The sequence below is a fragment of the Sycon ciliatum genome, chromosome 2 (genome assembly GCF_964019385.1).
Source record: "Sycon ciliatum chromosome 2, ocSycCili1.1, whole genome shotgun sequence".
In the NCBI taxonomy this organism is placed as follows: domain Eukaryota; kingdom Metazoa; phylum Porifera; class Calcarea; order Leucosolenida; family Sycettidae; genus Sycon; species Sycon ciliatum.
In genome coordinates, this window is record NC_088644.1 from 2,912,131 (window position 1) to 2,929,529 (window position 17,399).

The 17,399-nt window shown below is 50.1% G+C and overlaps 4 protein-coding genes across 4 annotated transcripts in view; 1 reads left to right on the forward strand and 3 right to left on the reverse strand.

The window, feature by feature from the left end:
• Positions 1-221: 221 nt before the first annotated feature.
• Positions 222-2,788, reverse strand: LOC135808246 (transgelin-3-like). Its single transcript, XM_065321412.1, has 3 exons — positions 2,477-2,788; positions 1,769-1,933; positions 222-914 (listed from the first exon to the last, which is right to left on the reverse strand). Exons 1-3 carry the CDS (start codon positions 2,666-2,668, stop codon positions 639-641), a joined length of 633 nt encoding a protein of 210 aa, XP_065177484.1. The 5' UTR covers positions 2,669-2,788; the 3' UTR covers positions 222-638.
• A 4,383-nt stretch (positions 2,789-7,171) lies between these two features.
• On the reverse strand, positions 7,172-11,221 carry LOC135808129 (uncharacterized protein K02A2.6-like). Its single transcript, XM_065321275.1, has one exon. It carries the CDS (start codon positions 11,219-11,221, stop codon positions 7,172-7,174), a length of 4,050 nt encoding a protein of 1,349 aa, XP_065177347.1.
• Positions 11,222-11,870: 649 nt separating this feature from the next.
• LOC135808248 (sialate O-acetylesterase-like) lies at positions 11,871-15,226 on the forward strand. The gene is made up of 2 exons (XM_065321414.1): positions 11,871-13,386; positions 14,093-15,226. Exons 1-2 carry the CDS (start codon positions 12,034-12,036, stop codon positions 14,477-14,479), a joined length of 1,740 nt encoding a protein of 579 aa, XP_065177486.1. The 5' UTR covers positions 11,871-12,033; the 3' UTR covers positions 14,480-15,226.
• The window catches only part of LOC135808247 (SH3 domain-binding protein 2-like), an 11,255-nt gene continuing 8,766 nt past the window's right edge, over positions 14,911-17,399 (reverse strand). The window contains exons 10-11 of the mRNA XM_065321413.1: positions 16,302-16,437; positions 14,911-15,444 (exon numbers count right to left, since the gene is read on the reverse strand). Of these exons, the coding sequence (XP_065177485.1) occupies positions 15,310-15,444; positions 16,302-16,437 (271 nt within the window). The 3' untranslated portion in view covers positions 14,911-15,309. The remainder of the gene's footprint in view (positions 15,445-16,301; positions 16,438-17,399) is intronic.

Sequence of the window (17,399 nt, forward strand, 5' to 3'; positions counted from 1 at the left end):
TTTATCTTGAAATGCAATGCCAATGTCTCTATACATCACATTGTGACTGGCTTTATGCGGTTCGTTAATTAAATCGGTAAATCTCCTGCACATGATGTGTGCAGGTTTGGAGGTACTTTCCCACAATCTCATCACTTTCAAACAGCTCTACACTGAGGCTACAGTATTTACTTTGTGTACATGTCTCATGCACCATACCGTTACGGATCGATTGGGAGCTGTAAACTGAGAACCCCATGATTCCAGCAGTGGATGGAAATTGGTAGAACATCGGAAGCAGAGCAAGAACAGCGAAGAAGCAGCTGGCATACATGCATGCATGCATGCATGCACCGTGGGAATAGAGTGGCAAAGAACGAACTGCAATGCCAAACAGCGTAAAGCTATTCAGGATCTCCTCAGTCCCCCCTGTAACCAGCGTGTCATCCCTTAAACAAGGAGCATATTGTTATCATTATTGTTCTGTACATAATCGTGAAGATGTTGGTAGCATTTTCATGTACATTGTTTATCAGCTGAAACGTATGTGTCAGGAAACTGGCGTATAATACTTCAAAGTAGCATGGTATAGAAGGAGAGGGCGAGGGGAGATGTGTATGGTGGTGATATTAGGAGATTATAAGTTCAGATCAAAGTTGTCACTTTCCTTCAGCGATGTGTCGCCCTGTTCCCGGTGCACGCATGCCGGACTGAGAAGCCAGTCCGTGAGAAGCTGCCGCCTGTTTGCCAATGATACCGGCGGACTGTGCGCGAATCTCCTCATCCGTGAATCCGCGCGGGTTCTCAAGAGCGATGGCGCCGCGGCCCGTGTACTCGGGTTCGAATCGCTTGTTCTTGGCGACCAGGCCGAGGGCGTGAAGACACGTGATCACGTTGACGGTGGGTCCCTTCAGTCCTTCATACAGATCGTTTGACTGCAGTGGACAACACAGCAGAGAAATCATCAACGCACGAACGCATCGGCATTACATTACAGCAAACCATGGAACTAACATACACCATGTGCTCATAAGTCTGAGGGACTGAAACTAGTCAATACATTGAACTATACACCATCGACGCAATGCATGGCTTAGCCGCTAGCAGCACCACTTCGCACAAGAGATGAAGATTGAAGTAGCATGCAACTTACAATTACCGCAATGAGTATACACATATCTCGCATTTAACACGTCCAGCACCACAGAGCATGCATAGCACACAGCACCCAGCACACCCTACACAGCACACAGCAGTACCCGCCAGCACTTCGGTCACGCCCGCACCTCTCACACTCTGCCGGTCACCATCCCATGACACCTCTTCCTTTGAGGCTCTTAGTCTTACATACTCCACATCAGCTACCCCACCCCACCTCCAGCCAAGCCACATACAATACACACCCGTAGACTAATTACATGTAACAGTACAGAATAATTGTTTTCTTCCTCTATTCACTAGTTGAGGGAATGGGAAAGGGAAAAGTCTGGAGAGAAAAAAGTTGACAGTGGCCATTCAAGATTCAGTGCTCGAACCAGGGACCTTCGCTTGAGACCAGCGATGCTCTTACCACTGAGCTTGGGTGTACATGTAGCTGTGATCCCAGCACTGCAGAGACCTTCTTCCTGTCCTAAGGCTAACTACATTCCCCATACGTGCTTCGCCTCTCTACTCTTACGCCACTACATGTACTTGCATTGCTTGGGCAAACATGAGTTTGGTTCCTCAGATAAGCATTACATGTATCTTCCTGCGTACTAGTACCATACCATAGTGTGCATCACTGTACCTGGAAAAGATCATTCCTCTTGACACCGTACTTCTCAGCGACCTTCAGGAACTTTCCGATGTTGTCCATGCAGAAGAAGGCCGACTGGTTGGATGAGAACTTCATGCCTGGCTCTCCCTCGGATGCCGAAAGAACGTTGGCCACTCGGCATAGTCTGCTGCCATCCTGCAGCACACGAGTAGGAGAGAAAACAGCATATGAACGTACCACTCAGCCAGCGAAACGTAAACCAGGCGTTCCTATTTCCATGCTAATGGTCACATCGGATGAGATGGCACTACAGAAGCTATAGTAGTCCATACGAAATTCAATGGTCTCATGAGTTTGGAACGAAACGGAATGTAGGACAGTGCTCCAAATCTAAGGCTAGACAATTACCCAAATATATCAGGTGTAGAGAAAGTTGCTTGTGGACGTTGTTCCACAAAACAATTTACCCCGCACCTGGGTACTCGTTCTAGTAATTTCTCTCTCTCTCTTTCCTCTCTCTCTCTCTCCTCTCTCTCTCTCTCTCTCTCTCTCTCTCTCTCTCTCTCTCTCTCTCTCTCTCTCTCTCTCTATCTCTATCTCTCTCTCTCTCTCTCTCTCTCTCTCTCTCTCTCTCTCTCTCTCTCCTCTCTCTCTCCTCTCTCTCTCTCTCTCTCTCTCTCTCTCTCTCTCTCTCTCTCTCTCTCTCTCTCTCTCGCTTTCATTGTGTATATTCCTTACCTTGAGAAATCTATGGATAGTTTGCCAGCCAGCGTCTTCGCACACATCATTAGGGTCATCGAGAAGGGCGTTGATCCAGTCAGTTACAGCTTGCGGTACTCCCTCCTCCTCCAAGTCATCCCACTTCTGCTCCTGTTTCTTCTCGATATCGGCAGCAATGCCAGACTTGCTTGCTCTGTACCCGGACGACATATTGGCTGCTAGCGAAGGAGAGACGAAAAAGAAGAGGTTCCCGTCGACAGAATTTACTACGATGTGAATCCTAGTGGGGAAATTGAAGGGCTTTAGTTGTCGCTGGCAAGCTTTATACCACGGGGCGTTGGTTGGGGCTGCTGCTGCTGCTGCAGCTGCTGTGCCCTACTTCAGCGGCATGACCAGAAGCAACATCAGCTTGGCAGACAAGCTGTAAAAGCAGCAGCAAAACCATTTCAGCGTTGCTCAGTCTCGGTGCTGAGACGGGCTAGGGTAGGAAATTGCCCATACAGTGATGGACAGTGTAGTCATATGAGCTGTCCTAAGCCCCTACTCCACCCGTGCATACCTCTACTACGGCGGAGGATAGGACGTCTTCCGCCCTTGCGCCGGTATCGGTGGAACACACCAGGTCACCCAACTATCATCTATCAGAAGATAGCGACCCACGCATTGTGCATTGTTTTTGTCGTCCCCAGCGTTACAATGTACTAGTAGTTGAAAGCCAATAGTGCTGAATAGCATCGCATGCACTGCCTCTGCAGCTCAGGCTCAGCATTGCTGTCTACAAAACTGCGCGCACGCAGTATTTGCTGTGCAAATCTGCTTCCGCACGCGATTTCGGCGCCGTCTTTCCGTAGGAAATCTCACCGCGCAAAGCCATCATACTAGCCGCGATGGCTGTGGTCAGCGACTGAGTCAGTAGTACAACTGAAAGCACCACTACTCACAGGCAAGCCGCATAGCGAAACTACATGAAGGAGAAGTGCGCTAGTAATAGGAACAGCCACCACCCAGTTTGGGTACCCTCGATGTACTGGCTGCAGTATTCATGTGAATCCCACATGGAACAGGCGCAGTCGGTCATCATGTTATGGTCGCAGATAGGATGTTCCCCGCTCACTGTCCATGGTGTGGGTATGTGAGCACACATTCAAACAACAGCCTATGACTGGCTTTGGCTGGTGTTGTTGAAACAACGAGTCGTAGCTCTAAGGACTAAGCACAATACCACTACGTGTCCAAGTAAAGTTGTACATAAGTCAGCCGCGGTGAAGACGATGCTCTGCGCTTATGATCACTCACACCCATCCTCTTGCTCCTGGAAGAAGACCTTCAAGTGCAAGCGTTGACCGGCTAGCTTTGGTACTGCGTGTACAAGCATAAGAAAACGGCGGGCACTAGATAGCAGAATGATGACAGTGTCACTGTCACGGTGTATGCCCAGAGAAACAGCTCGTACATGTACAGTGTACAAGTCATGCACACGAAGTAGCAGTAACATTAGGTCTGAGGTTTTGCGACAGGTGAAGATTGTGCCGATTGTTTTCGAGCAAGAAACAATTTGAGAGATTGATCATGACTGCGGCACGACGACGGCAGTACATGCACAGTGTCTCCGCGGACTTTGTGTGTGTGTGTGTGTGTGTGCGTGTGTGTGCGTGTGTGTGTGTGTGTGTGTGTCAATTCATCAGCCTTGCAAGCTGTTGAATGGTGTAATCCAGCACAAGTTGCTATGTCTAACATAGCTGTTCGCTATCATCGCTTCCGCGATGGGCAAGTAGAAAAAATGAGGTCTGAGGTGTGTGTGTGCGCGCGTGTGTGTGTGTATGTGTGTGTGTGTGTGAGCGTGGTGTGTGTGTGCGGCGTGCGTGTATGTGTGTGTGTGCGTGTGTATGCATGTGTGTATGTATGTGTGCGCGTGCATGTGTGCGTGTGTATGTGTGTGTGTGTGTGTGTGCGTGGTGTGTGTGTGTGTGTGCGGCGTGCGTGTATGTGTGTGTGTGTGTGTGTATGCATGTGTGTATGTATGTGTGCGCGTGCGTGTGTGCGTGTGTGTGTCAGGGTTATACTTCTAGCTAGAACAAAAGTCAAGGGTGGGGGCCCCGGGGAGGATCATGGGACTCACATTTTTGTGATCTTACCGCCATTTTGGCGAGCAGTCGAGCTCTGTGTGTGCTGAATTGAACTGGCTTGGACGTATCAGTGTGAAGCACGACTACGAAAACTCAACTTATCTACTTTTACCATAAATAGGAGACCGTTAGAAGTAAAAGTGCGTGGGGCAGGGCTGGGCACAATAATAGCGGTGAAACAAACAAAAAAACACTTGATGCCGTGAAAGTTCCTAACATGGTAATACATAGGGCATGTGCAGTGTATCTGCAGTGTATTCTGATGCACGGATCTGCTAAGTGCTAGTGCTTCACGCGGCCCACCCTTTTCTCGAATGGCAATGCATTCTCCATCCGGCTGGGTCCAAAGTTCAACCCGGCTGTCAATACCGTTTCGCAGTCTCCAGACTCTCCACGACCGTACGAGTCTTGCTTCGATTGACAAGCCCCAGGTACAATTGTAGCCCTCATTCCTCAGCTTGCCCTCTCCTCGCTGTACACAGTGCGCAGCTTACCAGTAATGCTTGGTTGCACTTTACATGTGCATTCTGATTCATGTAAAATAATGAATTCACAATCATAGTGACCAGTGTGTAAGATACAGGCTACATGTAACTCCCCCCCCCCCCCTAATGAATAAGGATAATACTTTCTACTACTAATAGTTCACTGTACTACGCGCACTGAGTCACAATGAGTGGCATAGCTACTGCGTGTACATGTTCATCCTGTTTTACAGGTCGATGATCCAGGGTATACAGTAAGTTGTCGTGCGCTTCCAACGCGTTTTATCCGTCACTAGCAATTGACAACATATGGAGCCCCTGACACGGCTAACGAAGTGCGCTGTTCGCGGCTTCTTCGGTCTGCCACTGTGGTCGCGCACGAGCCCGATCTTTCAACAGCTCCGCCTCACCACCCTGGAGGACATTGTTCAACATCAAGCTCCTCATCTTTGTCCATCGTTGCCTGTTCTCTCGAGCTAGCTCCCTCTTCACCAGCTTCTTCCTGAGGGTTACTGGTGACCACACCCGGGGAGCAGCACATCACCTTCTCCAACTTCCAAGTACCAATTTGGCCGGGTCCTGCGTAGCCATTGGCGGACTATGCTCGGCCAATCGTCAAATTATGCTTTTGATTATGCCACAATTATGCCAACAAATATGCTGAATTATGCTGAATTATGCTCGGTTCCACTATGTATTCACGCTGTACATAGAGGATTGAGAAACAACGCATACACACACGGCCATGTTTTGTCTAAACCGAAAGATTATGCCGACCTTACACGTTGGAATCCGTATATTATGCCGGAGCATAATTTTTTGACGAAATCCGAAGATTATGCCCAATATTATGCCGGCATAATCCGCCAAGGGCTATGCACAGTGTGCCAAGGAGTCGTAACTGGGGTATTAAAAAAACAAAAACATCTGCAGGCTTTCTGACAAAGCTGTATTATGCCCCTAAGCATAATTTTTGTCTAAACCGAAAGATTATGCCGACCTTACACGTTGGAATCCGTATATTATGCCGGAGCATAATGTTTTGACGAAATCCCAAGATTATGCCTAATATTATGCCGGCATAATCCGCCAAGGGCTAGTCCTGCGGGTCGAGCGACCATACAGTTCATCGGCGCAGTCCTGTGGAACCAGCTCCCGCCTGACCTCCGTTCCGAGCCCAGCCACCTTCAGTTCTGTGCCCTGCTAAAAGCACATCATGGCCCCCTTTAAATGCTTTTCGGCTAGTGTGTTTCTGTGGTATCGCGGACTAAAGAATAGGAAACGTGTTTCGCAATATTGCATGGTGGTATTTTGTATAGAATTCCCATTCCGTTTTTGCTTTAGTGTAGCCCTGAGGTCGACTCACCTACTGAAGTATTTATTTTCTACCCTTCCTCTCTCCGTATCCCTGCCCCCTCTCCCTTTCTCTCTCATTCCGTCTGTCGTCCACATGACATGTATGAAAGGAGGCGAAACCGCCTGTTTGTGGTGCGACGTTAAAAAAACTTCTACAACAACAGCAACATAACATCGCCATTGTGGTTTCACGGCGTGTCCCTGCTATGGCCTCTCGATCTCGTCCTGCAGGCCTGGCCTATCTAGTACTTCAAGTATCTCTGTAGTGTAGGTTGAGCTTGAGCCGAGTGTTATATTCGCCAGAATATGATCGACAGAGAACTACATGGAGCAAGAGCACAATATATTACAACTATACTTCAGAACGACAAGCAAGGAACTATTCGAAATCAGGAAACGAATAACTGACATAGCTGACAGAGTAGACTACGCGCTCTACTTCAAACACTACGCATAACGTACACATGGCAAAGCAGTTGACAACAGTGTACAAGGCATGCATGTATAATGTGCAGTACACACAGAGCAGCGTATGGCGTACAGATCATGTACAGACAGACTATGGATTCAAACATAACACTCCTCCTCCTTTAGATAAGAAACGCCGTGAGGAATAGAATGTTGTTCATCTAAAACAAAAAAGAACTACTGCGTTGCAACAGGGAACACAGTAAAGGTAAAGCTCACAGAACAATTAACAAAACGGAATGAGCTGTGCTAGAATCATGACAGGACTGTTAGTGTCATCACAATTCTTCAATCAAGCGTTGACGGGGACGATGCTGTCTGGAGGATCGGCGCGGCGACTGTGCTGGCTTAGCCTCAGACGATGTGGATAGGGGTTGAGCTACTTCGATGTCTGCATCGGGCTCAAATGCTGGCTCGACAGCTGGTACAGCGGGAGCGTGTTCTGCTGGTGCACTGACTGGTGCAGGTACGGTAGAAGGCTGGCGGAACTCAACGGCCGGTTGCGGTTGCATTTCAATTTGTTCAGTCTCCTCTTCCCTCTCAGATTCTGCCATACGAAGGTGGTCAGAATGTACATGTCGCGTCTGTTCACCGGTACGAACGATGTACGATAGCGGACCAAGCCGCTCGGCGATAGTTCCGTGAATCCACTTTGGACCATTGCCATTACGAGTGTTGAGTACTGCTACAGCATCACCGGGAGTATAGTCTCTCTTCGTTGATGACGCTGTAGTCTGACGCTGACGCTGGGAACTACTGAAATTGGGCTTCAGCAGGGAGAACTTGACGTTTGGGGATTTCTTGAACACCAAGCTTGCAGGCGTGACTTGTGTTGTTGAATGTGGTGTGTTGCGGTACGCGAACACAAAACGGTGGAGCTGGGTGCCGGCTGACACGTTGTCCGGGCGAGTACGTAGCGCCTTCTTTAACTCTTGGACACACCGTTCTACTTGTCCATTGGACGCTGGATGGTATGGCGGTGTGCACTTATGGCTGATTCCATTCTCCAAACAGAATTGGCGGAACAGGTGCGACGTGAACTGCGGACCATTGTCGCTGACCAGTGTCTTCGGGATGCCGTACGTAGATAAGAACGACAGTAGGCACTCCAGGGTCTGGTGGGTTGTCGTAGAAGACATCTTGTAGACGCTGAGCCATTTTGAATAGGCGTCTACAAGCAGAAAGTAGTGCTGGCCGTCGTGCTCGGCGAAGTCGACATGCACTCTTTCAAAGGGCTCGGAGGGATAGATCCAGGGATGCGGTGCTTCCTTGGGCGGAGCGTTAGCGGTGTCTTGGCACTGACGGCATGACGTGGCTAGATGCTTGATATCATCATCAATGCCTGGCCACCAGAAGAAACTGCGTGCGACGGACTTCATTCGCACAATGCCAAGGTGCACACTGTGCAGCTCCTGCAGCAGCGCGCGGCGAAGTTGCACAGGGATTACGGTACGATGGCCTCTCACCAAACAACCAGACTCAATCGTCAGCTCGTTGCGGCATTGGCGGTAGGCTTGAAGATCGTCGGGGGTGTCGGCGGGCCAACCGAACTGAAGGTACTGCATGATGCGCGAGATAATGGCATCGTCTTTGCTGGCTGCAGCAACATCAGCAGCAGAGACAGGTAGAGACTCACATGGATCACGGGCATGCTGGAGAACGGCGTTCACAACGGTTGCTTCTTGCTGCTCGGACAGCTTCAATGGCAGGCGGGATAAGCAGTCAGCGATGACGTTAGCGGTGCCACTGATATGCTCAATCTGGTACTCATACTCACTGAGAATTACTGCCCAACGCTGTAACCGGGAAACGGCTGTTGCTGGCATGTCGGAGTGCGGTCCAAAGATACGCAGCAGCGGCTTATGGTCAGTGCGGAGTACGAACGGACGACCATACAAATACATGTGAAGACGTTTCACTGCGAACACAATTGCTAGAGCTTCACGCTCGATCTGGCTGTAGTGCGATTCGGCAGAACTCAAAGCTCGGGACACGAAGCACACAGGACGTCGGCTGCCAGTATCATCTTCTTGCAGCAGACAGGCACCGAGGCCATACGGAGAAGCGTCACACTCGACAATGACTTTGCGGTTGATGTCGAAGTGGGCAAGAATGGGTGCATCGGCCATCAGATTCTTGACCTTCTCGAATGACTCTTGACATTCAGACGACCAGTCCCAGGGTGCGTCTTTCACGAGAAGTTGTCGTAGCGGTTGTAGTACATCTGAGATAGATGGCACAAAACGGCTGTAGAACATCACTAAACCGATGAACGACTGCAGAGCTGTCTGGTCTTTCGGTGGTGGTGCGTCGACAATGGCAGCAACCTTGTCGCCATTGGTTTGAATGCCTTCGCCTGAGACAGTGAAACCGAGATAGCGGACCTGGTCAACGCTGAGTACACACTTCTCGAGACGTAGACGTACACCAAATTCGGCAAGTCGCTCCAGTACTTGACGTAGGCGCTCATCGTGCTCGGCTGGGGTTGCTCCGGTGATGAGGATGTCGTCATAGAAACAAACCACACCGGGAATGCCTTGCAGGATCTGATCCATGGTTTGTTGCCAGATTGCCGGGGCACTTGCAACACCAAACGGCAGACGGTTGAATGCATAGAGACCGCGATGCGTGGCAATGACGCAATACTTCTGGCTTGCTTCGGATAGCGGCAGCTGTGCGTATGCCTGGCTGAGATCAAGCGTGCTGAACATTGACCCACCGGCAAGACGTGACAACAGATCATTCGGATTAGGTATTGGATGCTGACGTGGATCGATGTGCCGGTTGATCGTGACCTTGAAGTCGGCACAAAGGCGGATGTCGCCGTTCTTTTTGCTGACTATCACTAGTGGCGAGGCCCACTCAGCTGACTTGACTGGACGTATGATACCTTCACCCTCCAGACGGTCGAGCTCACGCTCCACGGCAGGACGCAGAGCATACGGAACGGGACGAGCTGAACAACAGCGAGGGGTCGCTCCCTCCTTCAAGTGGATCTCAGCTTGGTGGTCCTTGACCGTACCGAGGCCAGTTCCAAATACCGCCGGAAACTCATTCTTGAAGTCAGCCTCTGTGCTCGACACTGAGTTGATGCGGAACAATGATGGCCAGTCGAGACGAAGACGGTGCAACCAGTTACGACCGAGTAGGGGATGGCTACCGCCTTTCACAACCACAATGGTGTCTGTGATGGATTGCTCACCGTACGCTACTTCAACAACCGTCTCTCCTACCACTGGTAGAGAACTGCCATCATAGGTGGTGAGTTGCAGCTGGGACGCCGCAAGCGGAACATCACTCCAGGACTGTTCCCACACGTGTTCAGGCACTAGAGTGACTTTCGCGCCTGTGTCCACTTCCATTCTCAGCGGCCGTTCGTTGACGAACACGGACACAAACAGCGAGTCTGACTCGTTCAGCGGAGACGTGACTTTCCCAATAGCGTAGGACTCATGCTGGACAGGCTTCTGCTGAGATGCTGGTGCGCTGTGTGCTGAAGGTGCACTAACGACTTGATGCGTACCACCTCCTCTTCCTCTCCTTCCAGTCTTGGACGACCTGGATGTCACTGGTTTCCGACACTTGCGCTTGTAGTGACCTTTCTTGTGGCAATTCAGACACTCCTTGCCACGTGCGGGGCAGTTAGCAGATTCCGCTGTGTGATCTGAAAGACCACAGTTGCTACATTCTGCTCCGGGTGGACCACTTGAATGCGTTGGTGTTCTAGTGCCAGTAGTGGAGGATACCAGACGGACAGGAGCTGGAGCACTGCGCGATTGTGACATTCCTCGAGCGCTGAGTTCAGTTGCCTCGAACTGTCTGAACAACTCCAGAGCATCCTTGAGCTTGAGAGTGCCTTGTTTCTCCAGAAACTTTCGGCGTAGACGATCATCGATGCACTTCTCTACAAGCTGATCACACACTTGCTCGTCCTGGTCAGCAAACGAACAGAGCTTTGCTTGTTGAACCAAACGGTTGCCAAACTGAGCTACTGTCTCTGTTTCCATTTGCGCCAATCGGCGGAAAGTATGTCGTTCGAACATTACATTCGGAGTGTACTGAAAGTACGAATCCAACATAGTGACTACTTTGTCGTAAGAATTCTGGACAGAACCATCCGTCGGAGCTGGAGGTTCCGGGAGCGTGTCAAACACGTCCTGTACAGCGGGACCAACAAGATGTAACAGCTTTGCTTTCGACCGTGTCGAATCGGTGATATCCTCTGCAGCAAGGTAGTATTGAAAACTGCGTTTCCACTTCGCCCAGCGAATGGATACATCTTGAGCAGGGCCAGTAGGATCGAACTGAGGTACTGGGCGTTCTGCCATTGCGGATTACAAAAAAACTATCTTCGTCGCCAGTGTTATATTCGCCAGAATATGATCGACAGAGAACTACATGGAGCAAGAGCACAATATATTACAACTATACTTCAGAACGACAAGCAAGGAACTATTCGAAATCAGGAAACGAATAACTGACATAGCTGACAGAGTAGACTACGCGCTCTACTTCAAACACTACGCATAACGTACACATGGCAAAGCAGTTGACAACAGTGTACAAGGCATGCATGTATAATGTGCAGTACACACAGAGCAGCGTATGGCGACAGATCATGTACAGACAGACTATGGATTCAAACATAACACCGAGGGCAACGAACACGAACTACTGGCAGTACTGCGCAAACCGAAGCCACAGAGTTCTACTCAAGCCAAGGGCAGTGGGCATTGACCCCACCATGGTAGCACAAAAAGAACTCTGTGGCTTCGGTGGTACCGGTACCATGGGTAAACTCTACCACTACCACTACAGACAGTACAGTACGTATACCAGGGAGGCGAGTGTGTGTGTGTGGGGGGGGGGGGGGGGGGAGCATTCTCGTGCAAGCTGCGTCATGGCTTGCAATCCTGTCAATCACGTGGTCAGGTGCCAGTAGTCAGATCTACCCTGGATTGTTTTGCTCCCAAGTAAACAAAATCGGGCAAACTGGAGCCGGTTGCAGGGTATTTCTTCAATCAGATATTTTCCTGCAATGAGAAGTGGATGATTCTTTCAGTTCTCTACTATACTCCAATCGGCTGAAGCAAAGAGGACACCGGAAAGAGGGAGAGGGTGTGTTGTGGGCGACTTGGACATGAGGCGTTCGTGGTCTTTGTCTGCGGCACTCAGCAGTTATCTTCTGCTGGTGCTGTATTGCACGGGACCTTCATCAGCGCTGTACCTCAATGGCTTGTTCTCGGATAACGCCATCCTGCAGATTGAGCGAGAGGAAATCACCGCACCGCAGGCGAGGATTTACGGCAGCACGTTCCTGAACGAGACGGTGAAGATAACGGGCACGAACGGATTTCCGTCGCTGCAGGCTAAACCCGTGGCTACACCGGACAGCGCACCCGATGAGGGTCAGTGGAGCGTGACCGTACCTGCTCCTACAAATGGCAAAACTGGACCGTTCGACATCACTGTGACGTCCTTGGATGCTACTGGTAAAGCGACTAACAGCTCGGAGTTCGGCAATGTGTTCTTCGGTGACGTCATTGTCTGCAGCGGCCAATCCAACATGGAGCTATCAGTGAGGGCCACGGATAATGGAACGGAGGAGATCGCGGCAGCCTCACAGTACGAGAGTATCCACCTGTTCAACGTGGTACACAACGAAAGCAACTCGAGCATCACAACGATTGCCGGCACGTGGAATGTGTCCAGCAATGCTTCAGTGCCGAATTTCAGTGCCGTGTGTTATATCACAGGCAGGATGCTGACCGACTGGTTGCGTGTGATCTACCCTGATACAGTGATGCATGTCGGGTTGATCGAGAGCAACATCGGCGGTACAACGGTACACTTCTGGGCCCCGCCGGACGTCGGTCTGGCCTGCAACAAGACAGGCATGCTGCCGTGGCAGGGTGAGTGTGCCCAGCATGTAGCCGGCTGGTTGTGGAACGCCATGATCAACCCTATGTCCATGAGCGGTCAGGGATACGCCATCATGGCTGCCATGTACTACCAAGGTGAGGCGGACAGCGGTGAGAATGATCATATGAGCACGGCGGCGTACACATGCGAGCTTGCCAACATGATCCGCTTCTGGCGCAAGGAGTGGAACCAGCCGGCCATGCCCTTCGTCAACGTGCAGTTACCTGGTGGTGGGTACGGTGGCTGCAGTCCGGGGAACTACGATGACGGCCTGACCAGCTGGGTGGGAATACGCGCCGCACAGCAGAGGACGTCCCGGCTGGTACCCCACACCGGGATGGTGGTCAGCGTGGACCAGGGCGGAGCGTTGCACTACCCTCACAAATCCGAAGTTGCTCACCGCGCTTCGCTGTGGATTCGGCAGCTGGCGTACGCCGACAGCAAGGCCAATGCCCAGGGGCCTACGTTTCTCTATGCAACCAAGGCAACGCCGGACGCCATGGAGGTCAAGCTGCACTTTCACGTTACCAACGGTCCTCTCAAACTAGCCAGTGCATGGACCTGTGAAAAGGTGAGTAAAACATAGCACAATACATTGATCCGGAACTGGCATTCGACATTTCTGTGCTATCTCAGCCATATGGTGGGTATACAGTGAAATGGTGAAAGCAACTGCATCATGTCCTGCATTGCATCATGTTCTGCATTGCATCACCCGTGCAGTTCTTACTGGCCATATTTTATGTATGAAAAGGTCAAAGGCCAAGGAGTTCGAATTCTGGCCAAGTTTTAGAAGCTTAGCACAGGTCTACCATGGTAAAAATACGCCGGAGAGGTAAAACCCAAACCCAAGTTTTCGAATATAAACTGAGTAGGTTATGACCCTCAATTCAGCCCAAATCGGGTTTCTCACACTAAAGTTACGGTCAATTGAATGCCATATGAAAATTATGGGTAGGATAGTGGAATAGTGGGAACTCAACAGAGGAGAGCAGATGTTGAATGAAAACTTGAAAGGGTTGGCTGTTGTCGAACACTCCAGGGGCGTCGGACACAGTACGGTCACTACGGTATTGACCCTTCCACTTTTTGCCCCAGGTACCCTATGAATCAACAAAATACTCATCTGGGATCCGAATTTCCAAAATTTTCGGCTCAGCCATCCCTCCCACACGAGTAAATTGTACTTCAGATGGTTGACCGTACCACACTAAAATACCTTCTGACACCCCTGCGACTCACTGTGGTTTGTTTCTGGCCTGGTCCTCTCTGCACAGGTGAAGCCATGCACATGGCCGGCAGTCAACGTGACGTGCTGCGACGGCAACGCACCCTCAATCGTGTCTGTGCGCCTGCACGGCATCTACTACCACACCGACCGGCCCGGCCATCACGGAGGTAACATTTCCGAGACTTGGTCGTGGGTTCCCGCCACTATTGACCTTGATGCAGCTTCAAGCACGGCCACGGCAAAGCCAATGCTACCGCCAGTGGGCACCAAGGGATGGCCTGTTTATTACAGTACCTACCTTGGCACGGAGGCATTCTCCATCGAAGCCGTCGTTGTCAACGCAAACGGCCGGCCAGGCTGCGCAATTGTTGATGCGAGTGGCATTCCCGTGGGCACCTACGAGTCGACTCCTGTCCTTGTGGTGCCAGAATAAAGATACACGGAGTCTAGCCCTGTTCGTTTGGAATTAGGAAGCGGAATAGAAAGATCAATCTCTGTCTGGCTATCAAATTGGAGATGCTTCATCGATACGGAGAAAATTATATACATTACAATCTGCCGTTTCGATGTCAGCACAAAATGGACATTACAGTTTCTATTCAATTTGAAGTTGACAATTTAGACAGTTACTGAAATAGGAAGGCAGACTTCATGATTCAGCCCCTTCTAAATCCCTTTCATATCATGTTCGGCACAATTTCAATTTTACGCTCGACCGATGATGATTATCGGGGAAATACCCGCATTCCCAATAGCAGCTTTGCTTGCCGTCAGTTTATAGCAATGGTAGCATTGATACTCCGACAGATTTACCATATTTTCAGTAGTCTTTCAAGTCTTTTGGACGGAATGCACATCACACACTCACTGTATCAAACTGTAGAGTAGTTAGGTGGCTAACCGAGAGGAGCACCATTCATCTTTAACTCTCTGCCTGTACCTGAGCAGCAGGAGTATATATACCCCTTTGTGTGTGCCACTGAAGATTATGTACAGCGGGCAAAGTAAGCTGCCTGAACTGGCAAAGTAAGCTGCCTGAACTGGCAATGGGTGTGAATGACGCACAGAACGAATACCAGCAGAGCAGGTACTGGCCAGCAAGCTCAGTCTCAACAGGTTCTCAAAGTAAAAATATATATCATCATAGGTCAAGACGAAATAAATATTTTCAAACTTCTCATTGTGCTATCTACAGTTGCTCGGAGAAGCATCAAAAGAATATTCGACAGTGTCTTGTGGACTTGGGAAGGAGGAACAGCGCGATTACATTTTGATGACCCCTTTATATGGACCAGATAGCTTGTGCGGGCAACGTGGTAGGCTGCTGCCATGATAGAAGGCCAGGAGGTTCTGGACGTCCGGAAATGTCTTGTCTCCGTGAAGTGAGAATCCCACACCCTGTATGCCAAGCACGCACACATGAAAATCATTTGGATCACCACGCATCCCCCGACCTGTGAACCGGCAGCGTGTGATGGTAAACGATAGAGCCATGCACACATCCATGATGGGTTTCGCAATCCAGTTTGAATTACTGCGGAGATCACATGTACTGCTGGTACTCGTACTAGTATTTGACAGTGTGAGTGAGCCCATTGCCTGACATGCCACATTGCTGATCGGTACACTACAGAAAACCAGCCTTTACTTACAGCTGTAGTACAACCATGTACACATTATACAAGGAAAAAACTGCTGGCCTGGTGCGAGCAAAGAGAGCTGGGTTATTTTCACAACAGCGTGTTGCCGTACCGCGACTTGCTACCGTAAAACACAACAATACCTGTCCAACATGAACGTACTTGTAGCTTTGCTTGCACTCATGTCATGGCCGTAGCACCTGGACCGGACGGTCAAGCCATGGCCGGATCTGGGGGTTTTTTCTTTCGAAAAAGCTGACCTGCCCAATTCGTGCAAAACTGGGTTTTCGTCAAAATGATGTTCATTCCTGGTGAAGCACCCCATTTGGCCGGACCACTTGGAATCCCAGTGCTATGGCCCTGCATATGGTAGTGTGAGCTGACAAGGGTACAAGCACTACCAATCATGCCCGCTTGTATAAAGCCGTAGAATCCCAGTCACTGTTGACGGTATCGTCAAGAACCTACAAGCCACCCATAGGCAGTCAGATTGATAATACTCAGTATAATCCAGGTGCTGGCAGTCAGATTGCTAATACCCAGTACCCTACAAGCCCAGCAGGAGTTTGCTGTCAGATTTTGGCAATCTGATTGCTAATAACTAGCAGTACCTACCCTTCTGTAGAAGATCTTGTAGTGTCGACATCGGTCGCCCGTCCATACAGAAATGACTTTCTTTGCCTCTTTGCTGCCGCCACTACTTGCTCCCCGTATTATGTAGCAACCGGTTTTTCCCAGACCTCGCAGGAAGCTGCATGGCATGGGGATAAGTGATAGCAGGCATTAGACAAGATGTTAAAATTGCCATAGTAGCATTCTTTTCAAAGCATCAGGCGGTCTCGCCAAGTGCAGACTCAATTCTCTAACAACCGCCGCACAGTGTCACCGTGCTAGAGGCATTTGCTTTGAATGAAGCTCCAAAGCTGGCAACGACTTCAAATTATCTATGGTAGGGAGATCCCCCTGGCTCCAGTCTGGTTGGGCTGTCAGCAGGGAGAACGGACCGCTTTGCCCTCAGACTGATATAGGGGTAAACAATGGGAATGCTATCAGTGAGTGGCGTGATGACCATGCCCATGGGAAAAGAGTGCTAGCAACACTAACAAGTGCTGCACCACTGCACAACTGCACCACTGCACCACTGCACCACTGCACCACTGCACAACTGCACAACTGCACCACTGCACCACTGCACCACTGCACCACTGCACCACTGCACCACTGCACAAGCATGGTGAGCCTACTACTGTAGTGCTGGCCACAAACTATGTGCCGCGTAGGGCCTCGGGTTTTCAACTTGTTCTGGTCGGGATTTTAATTTGGGGATAGTTCAAGTACATCAACAACATCGGGAGATCTGCCACCTAATAGGGAGATGTGGCACCTCCGGAACTTGACATATTTGGCACTACTGTAGATCCCCTTCCTCCTGTTTTCCATACATACCGTGGAACAGACATACACAAATACTTCACAAATACTTCACAAATACACACACACACACACACACACACATACACACACACACACACACACACACACACACACACACACATACACACATACACATGCATGTGCATCTTCCTTCCCTTCCTCCTTCCAGTTCCACTGCCATATCTGGTTGTATGGCCCCGTACGGAGTGGCTCTGAAGACTGAGGTGCTGTCATCGGAGTCAAAGTCATCGAAGAGCACACATCCAAGCTCCATAATTC

What these genes read in the sequence shown, in the direction of transcription:
- LOC135808248 (XM_065321414.1), top strand. Translation starts at nt 12,034, where the DNA reads ATGAGGCGTTCGTGGTCTTTGTCTGCGGCACTCAGCAGTTATCTTCTG. An exon ending in GTGCATGGACCTGTGAAAAG is followed by an intron (nt 13,387 to 14,092) that starts GTGAGTAAAACA and finishes CTCTCTGCACAG; the next exon opens with GTGAAGCCATGCACATGGCC.
- LOC135808129 (XM_065321275.1), bottom strand. Translation starts at nt 11,221, where the DNA reads ATGGCAGAACGCCCAGTACCTCAGTTCGATCCTACTGGCCCTGCTCAA.
- LOC135808246 (XM_065321412.1), bottom strand. Translation starts at nt 2,668, where the DNA reads ATGTCGTCCGGGTACAGAGCAAGCAAGTCTGGCATTGCTGCCGATATC. An exon ending in CTATCCATAGATTTCTCAAG is followed by an intron (nt 1,934 to 2,476) that starts GTAAGGAATATA and finishes CGTGTGCTGCAG; the next exon opens with GATGGCAGCAGACTATGCCG. An exon ending in AGAGGAATGATCTTTTCCAG is followed by an intron (nt 915 to 1,768) that starts GTACAGTGATGC and finishes TGTCCACTGCAG; the next exon opens with TCAAACGATCTGTATGAAGG.